This window comes from Monodelphis domestica, chromosome 5, assembly GCF_027887165.1.
Source record: "Monodelphis domestica isolate mMonDom1 chromosome 5, mMonDom1.pri, whole genome shotgun sequence".
Taxonomy (NCBI): Eukaryota; Metazoa; Chordata; class Mammalia; order Didelphimorphia; family Didelphidae; genus Monodelphis; species Monodelphis domestica.
Window position 1 is genome coordinate 1,640,001 of NC_077231.1, and position 18,599 is coordinate 1,658,599.

At 45.0% G+C, this 18,599-nt stretch overlaps 1 protein-coding gene across 5 annotated transcripts in view; it reads left to right on the forward strand.

The window, feature by feature from the left end:
• Positions 1–14,401, forward strand: part of BICD1 (BICD cargo adaptor 1) — a 204,353-nt gene extending 189,952 nt beyond the window's left edge. For 2 of the 5 annotated variants that reach the window (XM_001377041.3, XM_056797372.1), the window contains 2 exons: positions 4,255–4,330; positions 8,537–14,401. In XM_001377041.3, coding sequence (XP_001377078.1) covers positions 4,255–4,330; positions 8,537–8,627 — 167 coding nt within the window. In that variant the 3' untranslated portion in view covers positions 8,628–14,401. Of the gene's footprint in view, positions 1–4,244; positions 4,331–8,536 lie in introns of all 5 variants that reach the window. The other 3 variants (XM_007502541.2, XM_007502543.2, XM_007502545.2) reach the window with 3 other exon arrangements.
• The last annotated feature ends 4,198 nt before the right edge of the window (positions 14,402–18,599 follow it).

The following is an 18,599-nucleotide window of genomic DNA, read 5'->3' on the forward strand; positions in this document are numbered from 1 at the left end:
CCTTCCATATTTAGTTTAATGCTCTTATTTAGATTTGCAACACTTTGGAACAGTGTTCCCTTACTGTCTCCTGTCAGGTGTACCACATCCTCAGCCTGTAGCATGACACCTGCTCCAGACATTTTTTATTCTCTTACCAAATACCAGCTACTCACTTTTCAGATCTCCATTTTTTTAGAAACCTGCTTTTAGTTGGTAGCACCACATTTCCGCAAGGTCTTCAGTTTTTCTCCCAAGACGTTGCAGTGCCTAAGAATTCTTCCTCGATGTCTCCAGTGTGGAGGATGACATGAAGTGGTTACTAGTTGTCAAGTTTGAGAAGTGCTCAGGTGCTCTTCGTCACCTTCAGGCGAGCAGCCCAGGAAGACAGACCATCTCCTGATTGTTCATGTTCAGTTTACACATGACCTCCTTCCTGCCGCCCCCCACCCTCCGCCAAGTACTTTTCCATAAAGAAAGCTAGCCCACTGTAACTTTCATTTCTTCACTGACTTCATTTTCTTCTCTAGGGGATGCCAGCCATGAGTCTATGTCATGATTCCACAGAGCATGAGCAGCTGCTCCCATCTCTAGCCCATATTGCAAGGATCTCATGTTTTGTTCAAAGTTCCAAAGGGCCTTTCTTCTTCCTTCCTCATCTGTATGATATTGTTGCGCTTTATGACATAGATTAAGAGTCCTCTTTATAAATTCAGATAATTTTTCTAATTTGTTTCCCTTGTGAAGAACTCTTATTCTTTCAAATAAGAAGTGGAACATGCCACCAGAATTGTCGAGTTGTAGGACAGACCACTGGCTCATCCACAGGTCTTCCAACTTTAGCAAGCTACTTGGCTAATTGCTAGATATTTCATTTTTATTTATTTATTTATTAGGCTTGAACTCTAATGACCTGGGGATATGTTGGGTAATTTATTTCTTAATAATAATTTTATGATATCTTCCCAAAGCCACTCAATAAATTCATTAAATCAAAATTAGTGACATAAGGGAAACCTTCTTTCCCACTAGTCATCACTCATATTTTTCTGTATTTAAATATGAAAATTATTCAATATATCATTTACCAACAAATGAAAGCAATACTAAATATGATTTGTAATGCTTCCGAATCTCTTTAAACCCTTAAAGTATCAGTAGTTGACTCCTCTTCATTTGTCTGGAAGGTCCCTCCCAGATGATCCATTCACTCCATATGACAGTTTCCCCTCAAGATTCGTTCTTCTTTTGGTCTCCTTTTTTTAGCAGTGACGAGAAAGTCTTTTAGCTTTTCTTCATCCCTTCACAGAATCCTCTTTGTAGACTTTCTTTATAGGATTTCCTCAGAAAACAGCCCTTGTTAGTTCTCATCAGAAAGAAGTCCAGTCTTACATTCTGTCATGGAGATGGTTCATAGAGCCTCATGGAGCAGAGGTCAAACAGACTGGAAGGAATACGGGGCCCCAGCACTTTGTCACGAATCCTTATGAATCACAGATAAAGTCACCCTCTCTTTCCCATCCTCTCTAACAGAGAGAAAGGTTTCATGCTGAGCTACATCTCTGCTGTCACGCCATCAGTATCCTTTCCGTGATCTCATTTTAGCGCTTAAAGTTAAAATAATAATAGCCACGCTCTGATCAAGACAGCAACTTTCTCAATGAGATCTGCCTCGTAAAGAAGTTAGCCTTATTTCCCTTTTGATGCACTTCTCTGTCCAATAGGAAGGGCTAGGAGACCAGAGCTTGGTCCCACAAGGCGCTTATGAAAGGTGATGATGACACTAGTAGTCCTGCAACCGAGCCACAATGGTGTTGAGTACTAGTTAGCAGGAATAATTCGTCAAAGTGGGTTACTAATAGGTCAGTCCCTCCCTCAACCTGCTCTGTTCCCCTTCTTCCTCAGGCAGGAGCCTCAACAGCTGCAAGCTTGAGTTAATGTGGTAACCCAGAGTCTCCTATCTCCCCCCGGCTCCATGGAGCAATCAGTGTCTCCTTCCTTCAGCTGAGAGCACCATTAAAGCCATTTTCCCGGAAAGTAGGATCTTCCCATTTTTGTCATTGCTAACAGATCTTAGAGCTAATTCTCATGGCTAACCACTATGGTAAACCTCCCATTTGCCACCCCTCTTCACTGTGCTCTCTTCCTAACTACTTCTGAGTGAAGCTTTATCTATAGAAACATTGCCTGCGTGATCCTTCAAACTTCTGTGCTTATTCTCACATATTAGGCTTTTTGATCACCTATTCCAAGATGACAAGCCTCCTGCTGATCTCTTAGGGCAAATTATGGGTGCCCACCTGCCTGTATAAAGGTCTTCCATACATAAAACTGAGTTTTGAGCTGCTTCTTATTTACTTCTTTATTCCTTCCTTCCGCCACTAATCCCCTGCTTTGGACCTTTTCTTACCTACTTCTTGCTGTCTTGCTGTGAGACTTTTGTGTAAATTTGCAAATAAATAATATTTATTATTATTATTTTAAAAGGAAATTTATCTTCAATCTTTAATAAATACTGAAGTTTTATCTTAAGACTAAATTCATCCATAATAATTATAGGTTACACCTTTATGTAACGTTTTATGTCTACATTATGTCATCTGATCCTCACTATAACTCTGTGAGATAAAGAGTATCGCTGTTATTATTACAATATTCCCATTTTACAGAAGAGGAAATAGGACCAGAGAAGTCAAGTGACTTGCTCAAGTCACACAATTAGGCAGTAGCGAATTCAAGATGAATGCTCCCATCTTCTGACCCAAAGTCCAGTGCTTTTTCTCCTATGCTAAAACCTTCTCTTCGGCGTTCCTTCTTCCAAGACTTTCGTTCTTCATTCCTACTTGTCTCCCTCCTTTTTTTTCTGATCCTGAGTTGGAAACTGAATGTATATGTTACTTGACCTGACAGTTTTCATTAGGGATCAGATTTAAGGGCCTTGGAACAAGAAAGGCAAATCCCAACCTGTACCGGGATTTGCAGACTGCGAATTCGATGGCTTCAGCCCGATGGTCACCTTTAGAGAACCAGCAAGATGAGAGAGCAGAGTGTTTTAGAATCCGCAAGGTCATCAGGCCATAGGATTTGACCCTCAGAGTTCCAGGAGCCCATCGAACGTCCTAATTTTAAAGACGGAGAGGCCACTCCTGAGAGAAGTTGAGGGATTTGCCCCAAATTCTCATGTCTTGGCACGAGATGAGTTCCTAGAGGTTTGCTAAATGGGAGTTAAGGGAAGAAGGAAGATGGGGAGCCCCTACCTGCTCCTTGATTAGTGTCTAAGAACTTGTGGCTTTGTGAAGCTTCTCCCCAGCCCAGCCCAGCCCAGCCCACTTGGTCTACTTGTCTAAAGTCAGCAGAAACAGCTTTAACTTTGTGTTTTTATTATGCTCAATGAATTCAGATTGAATCAGTACTTAGAGAACACGGAGGGTCAAAACATCCCACTGAGAATGCTACGATGACAAAGCAAATATAATTCTGCCCCAGAGGAGCTTACTATCCAGTAGGAAGAAGAAAATAGGGCATGTGTATAAGTCGAACACACGGCCAGAGTGTTTGAGTGGCAGGAAAGAATCCTTTTCTGTTTATAGCATACTCCACGTCCCAGTGCCATCATGGCCACTCCGTAGTGATCATGCTGCTGGTCCATTTTGGAGCCTTCTAACCTCTTCCCTAAAGCCATTCACTGATGGTATAGTTGAGGAAAGCACCCTGGATCTCGCATAAAGCCCTGGGTTTGAATCCTTGTCACCGAGACTCTGGGTCTCAAGTGCCTCATCTGTAAACTAAAGTTGTTTGGACTAAGGGGTCCTTCCAGGGTGCAAGCCTGGAAGGAGCTTGCTGATTAGTTGTTAGCTAGTAGTAGGTACCTTTGCAAGGAATGCGGGTGGGCGACTGGGAAGAAGCAAGCGAGGTGGTTCTGTTGGTTCTTTATTGAATTCCCCAAAGTGCAGACCCTTGATTGTTTAAGTCCAGCTATCAAGAGACCTCTAGCGAGCCCGAGATCACTCGTGCGCCACAAGGTCCTTGAGGAAAGGCTGCTCTTTTGGACCAGGACCACGAAGTGTCCCAGCCACCTTTTTGCCATCAGAAATCGCTGTGGTCCTTTGCATTGGGAATGTCCAAACTTTTTTGAAAATGGCCAACTCAGGCTGGCACGCAGGCTCACCGTTATTCCTCACTAAATCTCATCAGCTGCTTCCTGTTTAGTGCTGTTACTAACCCCTTGCTGTGTCATCTCTTTGTATATATGTCTAATTTATCAGTTTCTTGTAGATTGTCAGCAGCCTGCTGCCTCCATATCGCCACAATGCTCACAACTAGCCAGGAGGCAAGACGGCCCGACTGCCAGGTAATGTTCAGCTCGGTTTTCTCACTGCCTGTAGTTTCATTGCAGAGCCGGCCCCGCCGGGCTCCTCTAGGTTTCAGTGCATTTGCCTGCAGTGTGCGCTGCGGCAGGCTCTGGGCAGGCCCTGACTGGAGGAGGCATCCTCTGGCCAGGAAGAAGAGCGAGATTGCAGAGGGCTCAGGCTGTGCCGCTGCAGCCGCTGGGTGGCACAATAGCATTGGTCCAGCGCAGAGAAAGCCAGCCTTCTGGCCTCGGGTTCCAGCCGACCTGTCACCTTCTGCTCCAGCCTTTCTCTTCCCCGTCTCGGGAAATCTCCTTGCTGCGGCTGTTAACACGTGTCTGTCTCGCGTGTGTGCCGGCACGCTTACCCGAGATTTCTAAACTGTCACCAGCTCTGCGGCCGCTTCCCTTCCCCTGCACAAAACCTGCAGGCTGGTAGATGGTCACCGACGCGGCCGCCGCTTTCTCTTTAACCTCTAAGCCACGCACATAAACTTTCAGCTGGCCACATGCTAGCCAGTGTTTAACAACCAGATCTCTTGGGGGGGGGGGCGGGGGGAGAATGTATATGGGAGCCACTTTTACATTTAATCTGAATGGATGACGGTTTCTCTATCACTTCCTTAAGTCTAGAGAGCAAATTTTTAAAAATTACCACTCGAGCTGTGACTTGCTTGCAGCATTTGCCCATTTCCGAGGGGTGAACAATCAGCTCTCCTGCTGTAAGCGCTCTCTCCAGCACCCCTCGTGCCGTGCCTCCAGCCTCTGGCTCAAAAGCCAGGTTACTGGGCGGTGGCGTATTTCCTAGTCAGTTCCTTCAGAATCAAAATGGGACCCGAGACTCACTAAAAACGTCATCTCTGCTAAAGAGTCGGGAACAGACAGAATTCAGGATGTGCTGGGATGAGGGGGAACAAGTAGCCCGACAGCCTTTCTCAGACGGGGCTGCCGTGCTCGGATCTTGCCCTGCTGCCTGGGACAGGTAAGGTGTGTGGGGCAATTTCCCCCAAGTCCGGGATGCCGTCCCATCTAGTCTGCATCCCATTGAGGCCCACCAGCCGGCCGGATGTCTCGGGACTTTCTCTCATTTTGAGATGCTGAGAACAAGGAAGCAGACATGGCCGGCGACGGAGCCTTCCAGAGACTCGAGCAGCAGAGCTGGTCTGCTTTCAGAGCGGAAGCCCTGGCTTTTCAGGGAATCGGTGGGTAGTCAGTTCAGCAGGCAGCTTTGAGGGCAGGAACCTCCCTCCAGTGCTGAGGTGACTCAGCTGGTGCGCTGATCTCCTCCCATTGGAGAAATGGATTCCAAAAAGCTCTGCCCAGGGCTCCCCCGGGGCCACAGTTTGAGGCAAAAGATGTCGGACTGTCACACACGAGAATGTCCTTAGAGATGAAACGGAGCCAGGAAAAAGGGGGAGATGGAACAAGTCACTGATTTTGCTCAGGAGTGCAAATGCAATTGTGATTAAGTTGCTTATTCTTCATGAAACGACTCCCCAGGCCTTTCCAGTGGAATTCACCTTAGAAATAACAAGAGTCTATCATGCCCAGTTCACTAGGTTTCTACTGTGCACAACGTGATTTGCCCCCACAAATTCTAGCAGTTCTGGCAAGAGAGCCCCTCTGCCTGCATCCGTTTCACTTTTCCTGCAATGTAAATGCTGTGCAGCCCAGGTGTGCAAGTCAAACTGAATCCGAGTTCAAGTTAAGAAAAGGGATGCCACAAGCTGAGGAGGAATGTAGCAGAGTGCATAGAGGGCCAGCCAGCCCAGAGATCAAACTGCCTAGGAGCAAGTCTCTTCATCTTGCAGTGCCACCGAAATGCTGCAGGTTTCAGAGAAGTGGGTGAAGGGAGACACCATCCTGGAAAGTCCAGGGCTAGACCCCGAAAATCGATAAGCCAGAATAAAATGACCTTTTGATGTAGAAAACCAGAAAGCATTGAATGAGCCCCTACCAGTCCCCCGCCTCAGATGAGAAGTTGAAAGGTTCTCTGTTAGTGGGTCAACCAGCCCTTCAAATTCCTCACTGTATGTATACAGGGAAGAGCAAAAGCCCATTCCAGCTCTCTAGGAGCTACCGGGTAAAAGGGCTGCTTACTGTCTCTCTCATTTCCTTTTCCCCTGAGACAAACTCCAGATTGGCTTTCTGAAAGCCTTTATTTTGCTTCCCTCTAAATGGGCGGGTGGGGGCACATTGAGAAGGCATTGCTCTTTTCAGAAATAGTCCTGCTCAACAGGGATGCGTGGCCAATTCCATTTCTTCTCGAGATGTCCATTTTGTTCTACCACAGTTCTTGGTTAGTCCTAGAAACAAGAGGGTCTTTGTAGTTCAACAGAACTCCCAAATCCCACCAGATTCTCCCAACAACCACTGGAGTAGACACTTGATCAGGGTTATTTTGCTAGTTAAAGAAGTTGTAACTCAGAGTAAGAAACTTTCCCAGCCTCTTATCTTGTGGCTAGCAAAGGGCACACGGCACATGTAGGAGCAGAACCCTGGGCTAGACTCCTCCTGCCCCGAACACTCGATGTATCTCCCCAAGCCCTTTATCTCCTCCTACTAGGAGAATACACAGTTAAACTCCACAGATAACCGTTACATCAGGAGGCAGAGCTTTGGGTGGCTTTCCATTGCTACAATGAAATCTTTCTGCCTGAATTCAGGGGAAGTATTTCATGAGAAGAGCAGAAAAGAGGGATGTCTCCTAAAGATGCTAACAATCCTTCTCTGCCTCTTAATCCTCATTCAATTCTCAAGATCCTGTGCGTGGACAGTCCTGCCTGAGATTACCCCCAAATAGTCGTGAATTCCCGTGATCAGGCATTCGGCCCATCAACATTTAGTAAGCACCGAGAAAGGCAAAAGATAGTCCCAATTGGCTCTTAAGGAATTCCCAGCCTAATGGGGGATTCTTATGACGCTTGAAAATAACCATTTCAAGGCAAAAGAACAGTTTGTTAATATGCCCCTTTTCAGAAGCAATGTGCTTTGATCAGCAAAAGATCAAGAGAGTTGTCTCTCGATCGGGAGGAAAGGAAATGGTCAAGGAGACGCTGAAGACACATTCCCATGGGCTTTAGAACTGACCAGGACATGAGCTCTGGAGGGGAAATCGCAAGAACAAGCAGGATGGGAAAATGGTGAGGGCCAGGATGAGGACCCATGGTCTGTCTCGAGGAGGTCAGAGCCAAAGTCAACCTAGGCTTGAATCCTACAGCCCAGCTGCTAATTCTGCATCTGGCACTCCTCAGCTTGAAGGTCCTTGAGCAAATCACTTCATCTCATTTGGTCTCAGTTTCCTCATTGCATAGTACAAAAAAAAGCATAAGAACTTGAATTTATATAGTGCTTTGAGGTTTGTAAAGTGCTTTACAAATATTATCTCCTTTTATCCTCACATTAACCATGGGAGGAGGCAGACAGGTCAAGTGACTTGCCCAGGATCTCACAGCCAACTGTTAAGTGTCAGAGGCAGGATCTGAAGCTGAGTGTTCCTGATTTTAACTTCAGCAGAAATGTAGAGATGCTACTAAAATAAGCATAAGAGTTGTTGGGAGGTTCAGAAGAAATAATGCAGATCTTTAAAGCTTCAGGAAACAAAGGAAGAGTCTAAGAAATTCATAAAAAGTGATTTTTTTTTTTAGCAAAAGACTACTCTTGAAGAGCAAACCAACTTAGATAGGAATGATTTTTTCAGACATCCTCTAGGACCCCCATGAATGTGTTTGGGGTAGCTCCCACATCAGCTATTGCTTTAGGTACAAAAGAAAGATGCTAGGAATGATTTAGATGGCTCTGGGTCCAGCAGAGAAGTGAGTCCTTGCCAGAATTTCCTTAGTATGGCTAAATACTAGTAAATCAAGAGGAATGAAGTTGAGGAGAGGCAAAGAAGAAGATGAGATAAGGAAAGACTTATCATCTTTTCTGCATACTTTGCCTTCCTTTCTTAGGACTCTCCTAAGGGATCCAGGTTGGGGTGGGGGTGGGGGTGGGACATGATTGATACTAAAGTGGATTCCAGACTGAAATTCCCATGGTTACTATAGAAAATTATGGGAGCCACAAACCACATTGATTTGCCCAATCTTAAGACTGAAATGTGGGATCTGTGCTAAATGTACCTACTTAAAGCATGCTGTGCTATTCATCCTTGTACATTGCACCCTTCTCTTATTTCTCCTGCTCTGTTTTGTGTTTCGTTTTCAGTCCTAAGGTCATTCTCCCAGAAGAGCAGCCACATTCCAGCTCTCAGTGTGCCCCTCTCAACTGTCTCTCTCAGCCGCCTCCTTATCCCTAGTCTTCATCTTCAAAGGAAGAAAACATGGAATGGAATTTGTACAACCATTATGCAGGCTACTCCCCGGGATCCAGCAGGCACTTCTGCCAAGTTAGTACAGGAATAGAACTCGATTCATTTTTCCACTACTGGAAATCGAGAGAAGGTTGAGAAGTCCATCACAAGCACAGAGCCCAATCTGACCGGACACTTGCTGGTTTCTCTGATCACATACAAACGTGGATAAAGAATGTCCAGTGATATGAACTTTTAAAAAAAGAAAGAAAGAAAGAAAACCCCATTTCCAGATCGTGGCTTTCTCTCTGAGATTAGAGATACTCAAACCAATATAAAATATACGCTATAACACCCCACCAAATCCTGTCTTCCCATTCTGCCATAGAATTCTGCTTCCGATATTGTTTTTGGTCACTGGTATTTATTTATTTTTATTTTATTTTATTTAGACCACAGCTGGTGTTAGTCAGATGTTCACCATTTGTACAAAGGATATATTTAATTGGTTTATGTTTAAGCGAGCAAATTTAGCTGAATGAAGTTTGGTCCACGGTTGACCGTTTTTATTGCACAATAATAAAGAATGTGGTTAGTTGGAATGTTCACATTAATTTTGTATTTGCACTGCTTGTTTTCATGCTCTTATTTTCTAGTTATTCATTAGCTCCTGATTTCATGCTCGTTTCCCAGTGAAAACGCAGTATTAACCCTCAGAAAGATCTTACTTCTGATCATTGACTTTTATTCAACTGTTTGATGACATCCTTGTTTGTTTTAGGACTTCAGACAAGTAAATGAACTGGTGCTGTTCCATTTTTCTGTCTTTGCTCATAAAGGAAGGCTAAACTACTTGACGTAAAACCACGTGTTCATTTGGTTTTCTATTTTCTCCAAAATTCAGGGTCCTAGTACGAGGCTTGACCTGTGAAAAGATGGCAGCAAAAGCTATCCGTGTAGAAAGGGGGGTTTTCACAAGTGAGTTCACCTTCCTGGGGTGGAAGGTTTGGGGCGCAGTTGGTACGACAAGGAGGATTTTTTCTGCAAAACTTCCTTGCCAAAAACAACAGATACTAAACCTTAGTGCATTGTCAGCCTCTGACAAATACTCAGGTGCCTACGATACACAGATTATCTTGGGTTGGTCCAGTGCTCCCAGTTAACAGATTCTTTGGGAAAGCTTCCTAAAACAGTTAATTTTCATGGGATGCCAAAAACAGCTGACTTGATTTTGCACAATAACCTGACAGACAAGGAAAATAGCTAATGGACTTGTCGTCCACCTACAAAGTGCTGCCCATCCGTGGCTCTTAACCCTACTTCCTTGCTCTTAATCAGGTGGCCTTAACTTACTGAGAGAAAACAAGGGTTTGATGTTTTCATGTGACACTCTCCATGACTTCTCTACAAACGCTATGCTCAAAATCGCCACACTTATAAGAGGATCATGGATCTAGAGATGGAAGGTACCTTGGAGATCATCTGGTCCAACTCCCTCATTTTACACATAAGAAGATTCAGGCTCAGAGAGGTCAAGTGACTAGCCCGTGGACACACAGCTAGTCTATGCCAGAGGCAGGTCAGGAGTGACCACAAGCCTAATAGTACAGGGTCCCTGACTTAAGTGATATCAGTCAAGTTCGATGGTCACTAAACTCCAAGGCGTTAAGAACATTCTTCCAGAAATGTGCACCTGTTCCACGCCAGTTAAGAAGCAGGAACCATCACTTCCCCAACAATGAAAGGATCCCCTGTACGGGGGGCATGTGCTGTAACAGTTCCACTTACCAAATGCCACTGAGGTGAACAGTGAGATTCTGCCCCGAAGCAGATCTTCACGGTTTGGTTTGGAGAAAATCAGAAAATGAACCTTTGCCCAAGCGTGACCATGAAGTACGACGACTTTCTCCTCTGTTTCTCAACCCATTTCCAAGCTGTTCTTGTCTTGTTTGTACCAGAGCTTCCTGGTGCCCTGCAGAAGCAGCGCGTGCATTTTATTACGGGGCCGTCCGTATTTGGTTTTTACAGAAGCGTGATCGTGCTGTTTGAACCTGGGACCCAACATAGCTGCTCTGTAGTTTTTTAAATAAACACTCCTGTGCCTGAGGAAAGATTTGCCTTTACAAAGGACCTCAGAACGCCTTCCTTCATAGCCTCAGTCTTCTCCTCTGTGGTACTGGCAGGAAACACTGGTGGTCTAAACTGACGTGTGAACATGTGTCAAGAACGATCCGTTGCCTGACCAGATGGATGGCCCAGTGAAAATCAGCAGAGATCACAAAGTCCGTTTCTTCCCGCAATCCAGATGAAAGCATATTACTAACTCTGTAGCAAAAGCGTCGCTACTCAACGTTTCTGTTGCGTATTGCCAAAAGAAACAAAGTTTGCTTTGAAGAATTTCAGAAATCCTCATTTAAGCTAAAACGTGGAAACCTAGAAACAGATGTCGATGTCTCTCCGGAAAAGCAGTTGGTATTCATAGAACGACTGGCTCTTCACCAACACTTAGGACCGGTCCTCTTTAGAGCTGGTGCTCCAGCCCAGAAAGTGTGCGGGGCTTGTCGAAGGGGCCCCAGCCCCAGAAAAAGGCAGCATCACAGTTGAAAATAAGCCTTAAGATTGTAAAACTGGTTACAGACAGCCAAAGCCTCAGGAAGAACAAAGCCACGTAGGGTGACGGACTGGAAGAATAAAAATAACGCATGGCAGCAAAAAACAGGCATCAACTACGGTAAAACTGAAGAGACTTAGAGATGCAGTGGCTAAAGGCGATGCAGCTTTGTTGCTGGTATTTCAAGGAAGCACAATGGTAGGGTCCAGTAATAGGAGTACGTGAAGTAGGAAGGAATTGTGAGATAATTGTTCATTTACCAAACCACTGACTCTTTTGGTTGAGTTTGTTCTAGGCTCCTGCAACCAAGAATATAGCTCCAAGTGCTCCAGGAGAAAACTAAGATGACTAAATTATTGAGAAAAGACCTATTAAGGAAAGTTAAATGAGGGAGGAGAAGACAGAATCCTCCAGGAGAGGAAGAGTGAAACCAAGGGAACTAGCCGTTCTTTGTCCCTCATCACGAAGAACTGAAGGGAGAAGAAACAAGAGGATTGGAGATTGAGGTTAGCTGGAAGGTTTAGGTTAGGTAAAAGAAATCCTTTGCAAATAGATATCGTAGTTGGATGAACTGATATGGAAATTTGTGGAATCTCCTTTAGAGTAGAGACACGGTTGTTTGGTATGATTTAAATACCTTAAGCTGTGCTATCACACCCCATATTCCATAAGCACACAATTCTATGAAAACCTGGAAGAAAGGGTTTAAATTCTCAAATTAGACGCAAAGACACGTAGTAAGCACTGAGAAGAATTCGACAGATGGAGCCTTTTCCAGCGTCCCTAACAAGAATTTGCTTTTTCCAAAAGCAGATAAGAGAGTTTCTTTCTACCAAGCAATACCGTCTACTACCTTGTTGTAATTGCTCATCACACTGACATCGACAGATAAAAAGCAACCTGATTATGAATGAGGATGACAAAACGAAAAGGCTCAGTAAGATTCAGAGCATCAATGGTGAACATTCCCCTGGGAAAACCTCTCAACTCTGCCATTTTCAGAGACGCGGTTGGAGCCTCCAGCCTGTAAACAGCTGGCTCCATGGGAATACATGGCCTCTTCTCCATGCATGGGAAAAAGGCACCCATTTGCAAACATTAGGTTAACCTTGGCCACAGAAAGATCATGATGACCATCTGAATCCAGTGACTCGTGGAATAAAAGCGAACCAAAAGGAAAACGAGCAAGTGTGAGGACGAGGGAAGGGCATCTTCTACTAGAGCACTAGTGGCAGTTTCCATGTGTGGCTGCATAATTGTTCTCTGTTAACCACCCCAAACCAATGGCTTGCAGAAAGACTTGGCAGGTGAAGCTTTTCTGGATTTTGCATTAGTTGAACCATACACTTGTGTAACATTTTAAAGGCACAAATGTGCCATTACTGCGGATACAAAGGAGGGTTCCGTTTGAAGGAAACTTGGGGGGGGGGGGGAAGGAAATCAGCATTTTGGTTGTTGTCGTTTATAACCAAAGGACAAGTCGAACTAAGTGCTGTTTAAATATGTTCGAAAGAAACAGAGGGAAAAAATCACCTCTTCAGAAGGCTGCTGACATAAGAAGATGAACAGAGTCCTCAGTCCCTTTTTCTCTGTTAACTGGAATTTCACTCGTCACTTTGTGTCCAGGATAAATCCATCTCTCTCCTCCAAATGCTCCCTGAAAAAGATGGGGACCCTGAAAGCTGGAGAGGTGCAGTCAACGGCACTTCAAACATCAGAGCTGCCATTTGGTTAGCTGGACTTTCTTCCTCCGCTCCACATAGCTCGACCAGTGCTCCAAAATGTTTTTCCATTGATAATTTGTCCTTTCTATTTTAGTAAAGAAGCCATTTTTAAAATCCCACCTTCCTTAGCCAAGGGTACAGACACATATCAATATGCAATAGCAAAAGTTTGCATGAGATTTGTTTTTGTCATTCTCATAATCATCCTATAAGTGCTTTCGGGCTCTTATCTCTCCCCCGAGTCTCCATCAGGAATGGATAACACGTACGTGTCCTCCTTTCCACAGTGAAATGCATGGCTTTCGTCCTCGGTTCATTTAAAGCTCTTCCCTGTGGAGTTGCTGAAAATGTATCTTCTCAGACTAAAGACTAGATAAAGTGCTGGGCCAGATCACTTTTTGCGTGATTGGTGGCTATTTGCTGGCTGCTAACATTGATTTTGAATGAACGTTTTTGGGGATTATCTGTTCGTCATTGTTTTGTAATGCAACTTTAGAAAGGTCATCTCTAGTTCTCCCTCTGAAGGTGTGACTTTTGAAAGCGATGATTATATGAAACATTTGACACCATAGAACCAAGGAGGTGAGGAAAACATCAGCCAACCAACCAACCAATCTTCCAGAAGAACCATTCTTTGTTTATGGTTAGTGATCTAAATAAAGAAGCTAACCAACAAGGATCATTCTACTCTTGGTTCCCAGTTAGGTTGCAAACTCGACCTCTGGGGAAATAACTTACCTGTGAACTATGACCACAAATGGCGAACATAATTTGACCATCAGTCCATTTATTGATGCTTTGAAAATCCCTTTGATGACATTTTGTGATCTGTTGTGCTCTTAGTGCATGATGCTACATATATGGCGAGCCACTTGAGATTCGGATGCCATCTTTCTTTACAGTATTAACACTGGGGCGATTTGTGGCGAACCGGGTTTGGGCCCTGTGTGTGTAATGATTGCTCTCAATGCTTTAACTACTCATATCTTTTCATGGAAGATTGGTTGTTCTCCTCATTCAGAGTTCAATGCTGTGGAACTTTTCTAGATGCTAATAATCCCGTGTGCCGTTTGAGCTCCAAATTGATCTCGAAAATTCTTCTTTTGTTACGTATTGTTTTACAGCTCATGTCAAATGACCCTTGCCATCCAGTATGTACAGATTTGTTTAAAATGAGAACATATTTTTCATGCAAATTGATCATCCTTTGTCTTATTTCCTCGACTGTGGACAATCCTAGCTGAATGTCTTGAGAAGGGTTCATACAATACGTGCTTGTATTTGTGTGGTTCTTGCATTGAAATGGTTGGAAAAGCCACTTCAGAGCCAAGAAAAGAACAGGAAGTTATGCTATTGATTCTTCCCTCTTTGTTTCTGTTACCAATTGAATGCGGTGTAACATAGATAGCTCTTCCAACAGTAAATAAACTGGTTATCTTTTGTTCCTTTCCTGTCTCACCTTTTTGTCACACTAAGCAAACTCTCCCCCCGAGGAGCCCCTTTGTGTCTTCACTCGTTTGAAATGCAGGCTAATTTCCACAATTAGATTGAGAATCCTATAGGTCAGTCAGTCTGGTTTGCTACTGATTTCCTCTATTATGTATGGTTTGAGCTCCAACTGAACCCAAAACTCAACGTTTTGCCCTAACCAATTCATAGGATGTGCCATTCACCAGTGGCCGTGGCTTTCTACAGAAGTGCATTTTTTCCATTTCCACCAAAACAAAATGAATGACCACAAGGTGTTTTATTTTATTTTTCTTAAAACCCTCACCTTCTGTCTTAGAATCAGTACTGTGTAAGGCAGAAGAGTAGTAAGGGCTAGGCAATAGGGGTTAAGTGACTTGCTCAGGGTCCTACAGCTGGAAGTGTCACAAGATGTTTTAGGATCATCATTTTGGACCTGGACGAGATCTTAGATGATCTGCTCCAACTTCCCCCTCCTCCCTTTTGGTGAATAAGGAAATTGAGGCCCAAAGAGGAAAAAAGGTTGTGTAGGTAGTAAGCCGTAAAGCCACGATTTCAAGCTCTCTGACCCAAGTCTTGTATTCACCGCGTTGCTGTTACTGGAATTTGAAAGTGGGGCAGAGAGCACATGGGAAAGATTAGAGGCGAGCCAAACAATGTGGCTGGATGGCATTTATAACTAGGCTCTCTAACCTAGTTTCCATTCAGTTCCCTGGCAGGAGAGAGAATAATCATTTTACTAACTCCCGAGTCCTCTAGTTCGCCCTTACCCTGAGCATCTGCTGCTATTTCCCCTTCCTTGTGCCTAGAATTCACCGGTGTGCACAGGTGACATGAAAAGATGAGAAGCGCACAGGCATATCTGTCTGTCTACAAGCTGGAGTCGTTGGGGTGAGTAAACGGAAGAGGTCTGGAGGGGCCTTGGGGCACCCAGGCTCGTCTCTGCCTGAATTGGAGTCCTTCCTACACTGTCACCCAGAACTGGCCAATCCAGCATCCACTGGAAGGCATTGCAGCCTCAATAGGGAGCTCAGGACGCCCTCAAACATTTTAGGACAACTCTGGAAGGAAGTCTGCCCTCATCTGGAGGCTAAATCTTTGTTTCTGCCAATGCCGTCCATTGTTCCTCTAGATGGGCCTTTCAGGGCCACGTAAAGCAAACGTTATCCTGTCCTGTGTGAAGAGAGCCCTCCTGGCCTCTCTAAGTCTTGAAATCGAGAGCATTGGTAAATTTAATTTCTTTGGAATTATGCTCATTAAGATTTTATTAATAATTAATAATTTTATGTATTTGTGTTATAGAAATAAAATTATAATTAAATCACAATTTCATTTCATTTCCAAAAATAATAATAGCTGAAATGGATGTAGCACCTACTATGTCCCAGATCCTGCGCTTGGTGCTTTACCAATCTTCTCTCATTTGATCTTCCCAACAACTCCAGGCGTGCGGTGCGATCATTCCTCATTTACAGGCTGAGGGAATGGAGACAAACGGAGGGTAAGCAGCTTGCCCAGGATCATCCAGCTAGCTCTGAGATGATCTAGGCTGCATCTGAACTCAGTTCTTCCTCATTCCAGACCTGGGCCCCCCAGCTGCCTATTCATGGACTGAAAAGTACACATTCTCGTTTATCCTTTCCATGAATGGCAGGAAATAGCTGATAATATTAAGTTGTCAAAGAATAGAGAGGGTGCCCCAAAAGCCCAGGAGCAGTCTATTTAAACTTCAAAGCATTCTTGGCAGAAAGAAAGCTTTTAGATAAAATTGAAGCTTTAATACCTTAAAAATTGTGCTGCCTTTTGGGAGCTCTTCCAGTTCTTACCCTCTGAGGGCATTCCTTCCCTCCTTCCTTCCTTCCTTCCTTCCTTCCTTCCTTCCTTCCTTCCTTCCTTCCTTCCTTCCTTCCTTCCTTCCTTCCTTCCTTCCTTCCTTCCTTCCTTCCTTCCTTCCTTCCTTCCTTCCTTCCTTCCTTCCTTCCTTCCTTCCTTCCTTCCTTCCTTCCTTCCTTCCTTCCTTCCTTCCTTCCTTCCTTCCTTCCTTCCTTCCTTCCTTCCTTCCTTCCTTCCTTCCTTCCTCCCTCCCTCCCTCCCTCCCTCCCTCCCTCCCTCCCTCCCTCCCTCCCTCCCTCCCTCCCTCCCTCCCTCCCTCCCTCCCTCCCTCCCTCCCTTCCTTCCTTCCTTCCTTCCTTCCTTCCTTCCTTCCTTCCTTCCTTCCTTCCTTCCTTCCTTCCTTCCTTCCTTCCTTCCTTCCTTCCTTCCTTCCTTCCTTCCTTCCTTCCTTCCTTCCTTCCTTCCTTCCTTCCTTCCTTCCACACTAATAGTGGCTGGAAGCCCTCCGGAACTTAGGGAACCATCTTTAGGTGCTACTCTGGTCAGCCAGGAGGCCACTTGCCAATTAGCCTCTGACCCCTACTCGTCCTCCCCACACAAATGCTGTCTCAGTTGTAGAGCCCCCAAATGTCTTACGAATGGAGGCACTTTAATTAGATTAAGGGATATTTTGAACTCTGGGCTAATGGCAACCTCTAGGCATGCATTCATGTTAACTGCACATTTCTTTCTTTTTAAAACAATTGTATCTTTAGTTTTTACCAGTCACATAACAAATCGCCACAAACAGTCAGATCATGCAAATTGTCTCCCTCTCCTCCTCCGTCACTCCCCCCAAAGCTGGCGGGCAATTCAATCTGGGTTATACATGGATTATCACACAAACCCATTTGCATATTCATCATTTTGTAAGACCCCAATAAGCAAGTGACGAATGGCCTGCTGCCATCTGCAATCCGACTCCCCCAGCTCTTTCTTTGGAGGTGGGGAGAGCGCCCTCTTTGTCCCAAGGGCCCCAGAATTGTCCTGGCGTACGTCTAGCACAGTTGATTGTCCCACAATACTGCCGTCCTGCGTACAGTGTTCTCCTGGGAGCTCTCTGGATCAAAGGCTCTTCTCTCAATGGAGTTCTCACGGGCTCCTCCAAGCAGGGGTCAGTATGGTGTGATGCAAGGGCATCAAGCTCACATAGGAGTGGATCCCCGGGATGCGTACTGACTTTGACAGTACCAGTGGATTAGAATGGTATTTGTTTTGTTAAACATTTTCCAATGGCAGTTTAATTTGATTTGGTCCACTCTTAGGAAGTTTGTCTTCATAATCCATGAGTTTGACACTTGTGCTATAATGGGTGAGAGCACTGGAAGCAGGAAGGTCTGGATTCAAATCCCACCTCAGGGGGTTTCTAAATGTATGGACCTGGGTAAGTCACTTTGACTCTTTTGCTCTCAGTTTCCCCATCTGTTAAATGAGAGGGTTGGACTAGATGACCTTGAACGTGCCTTCCAGCTTGACATGTTGGATCCAATGAGCCAATGAGTTTTTTGCCAGGGCTTAGCACACAGCATAGTGAACTCTACTGGTACTTCCAACGCGACTCATCTCAGAGCTGCTTCCTGGGCTCAGAGGATCCTGTTCCTGCTGCTGACTTCACAGATGATATCAGACCAAGAACTCCATGTTACCTTGACCAGACTGGACACAAATGGCGTATCCGGCAGCTACATCAATTAGCAAGGGCATGTGGGGGGTGAGGGGAGGTGAAAAGCCCCAAACTCTCCCTAACTGCTTCTCCCCACCGCTCTGATTCCAGTTCCTGTTTTCTGCTTCTTACATCTGTATCCTGGTGGCTCTATAAGTCATTCAATCCGCTCCACGGCCATGCAGAGCAATATTATCCTCTCTCTCCGTTATCCATAAACACATTTGCTGGCGCTGAGTTCCGCCCATGGAGGTGCGCTCCCTCCAGATTCTAGGGGCCCGAGGGCAGTGATCTCAGAGAAGGACGCACGTAGCCGTTCGGACCACATCACAGAGAGCACGGGGCACCAACACCCTCATGCATTACAATTACACTCAGCACTCAGGAGCACATACAGAAGTGAAACACGGACACACGTGCCACGTGCCTGTAGGACAAACTCTGTGTTCTAAAACACCGATCAAATGAAGCACTGTAGACCAGACCCATCGTTCCTAAAAGCCAGCCTCCTAGCCAGCAGGGTTAACACAGTAAGCAAAGACATAGCAACATGCAATGAAATAATCCTAGATGCACGTATGGCGGTAGCACACATAGCAAGTCACCCTACAGACAAACACGTAGATCACGTGCACTCGTGG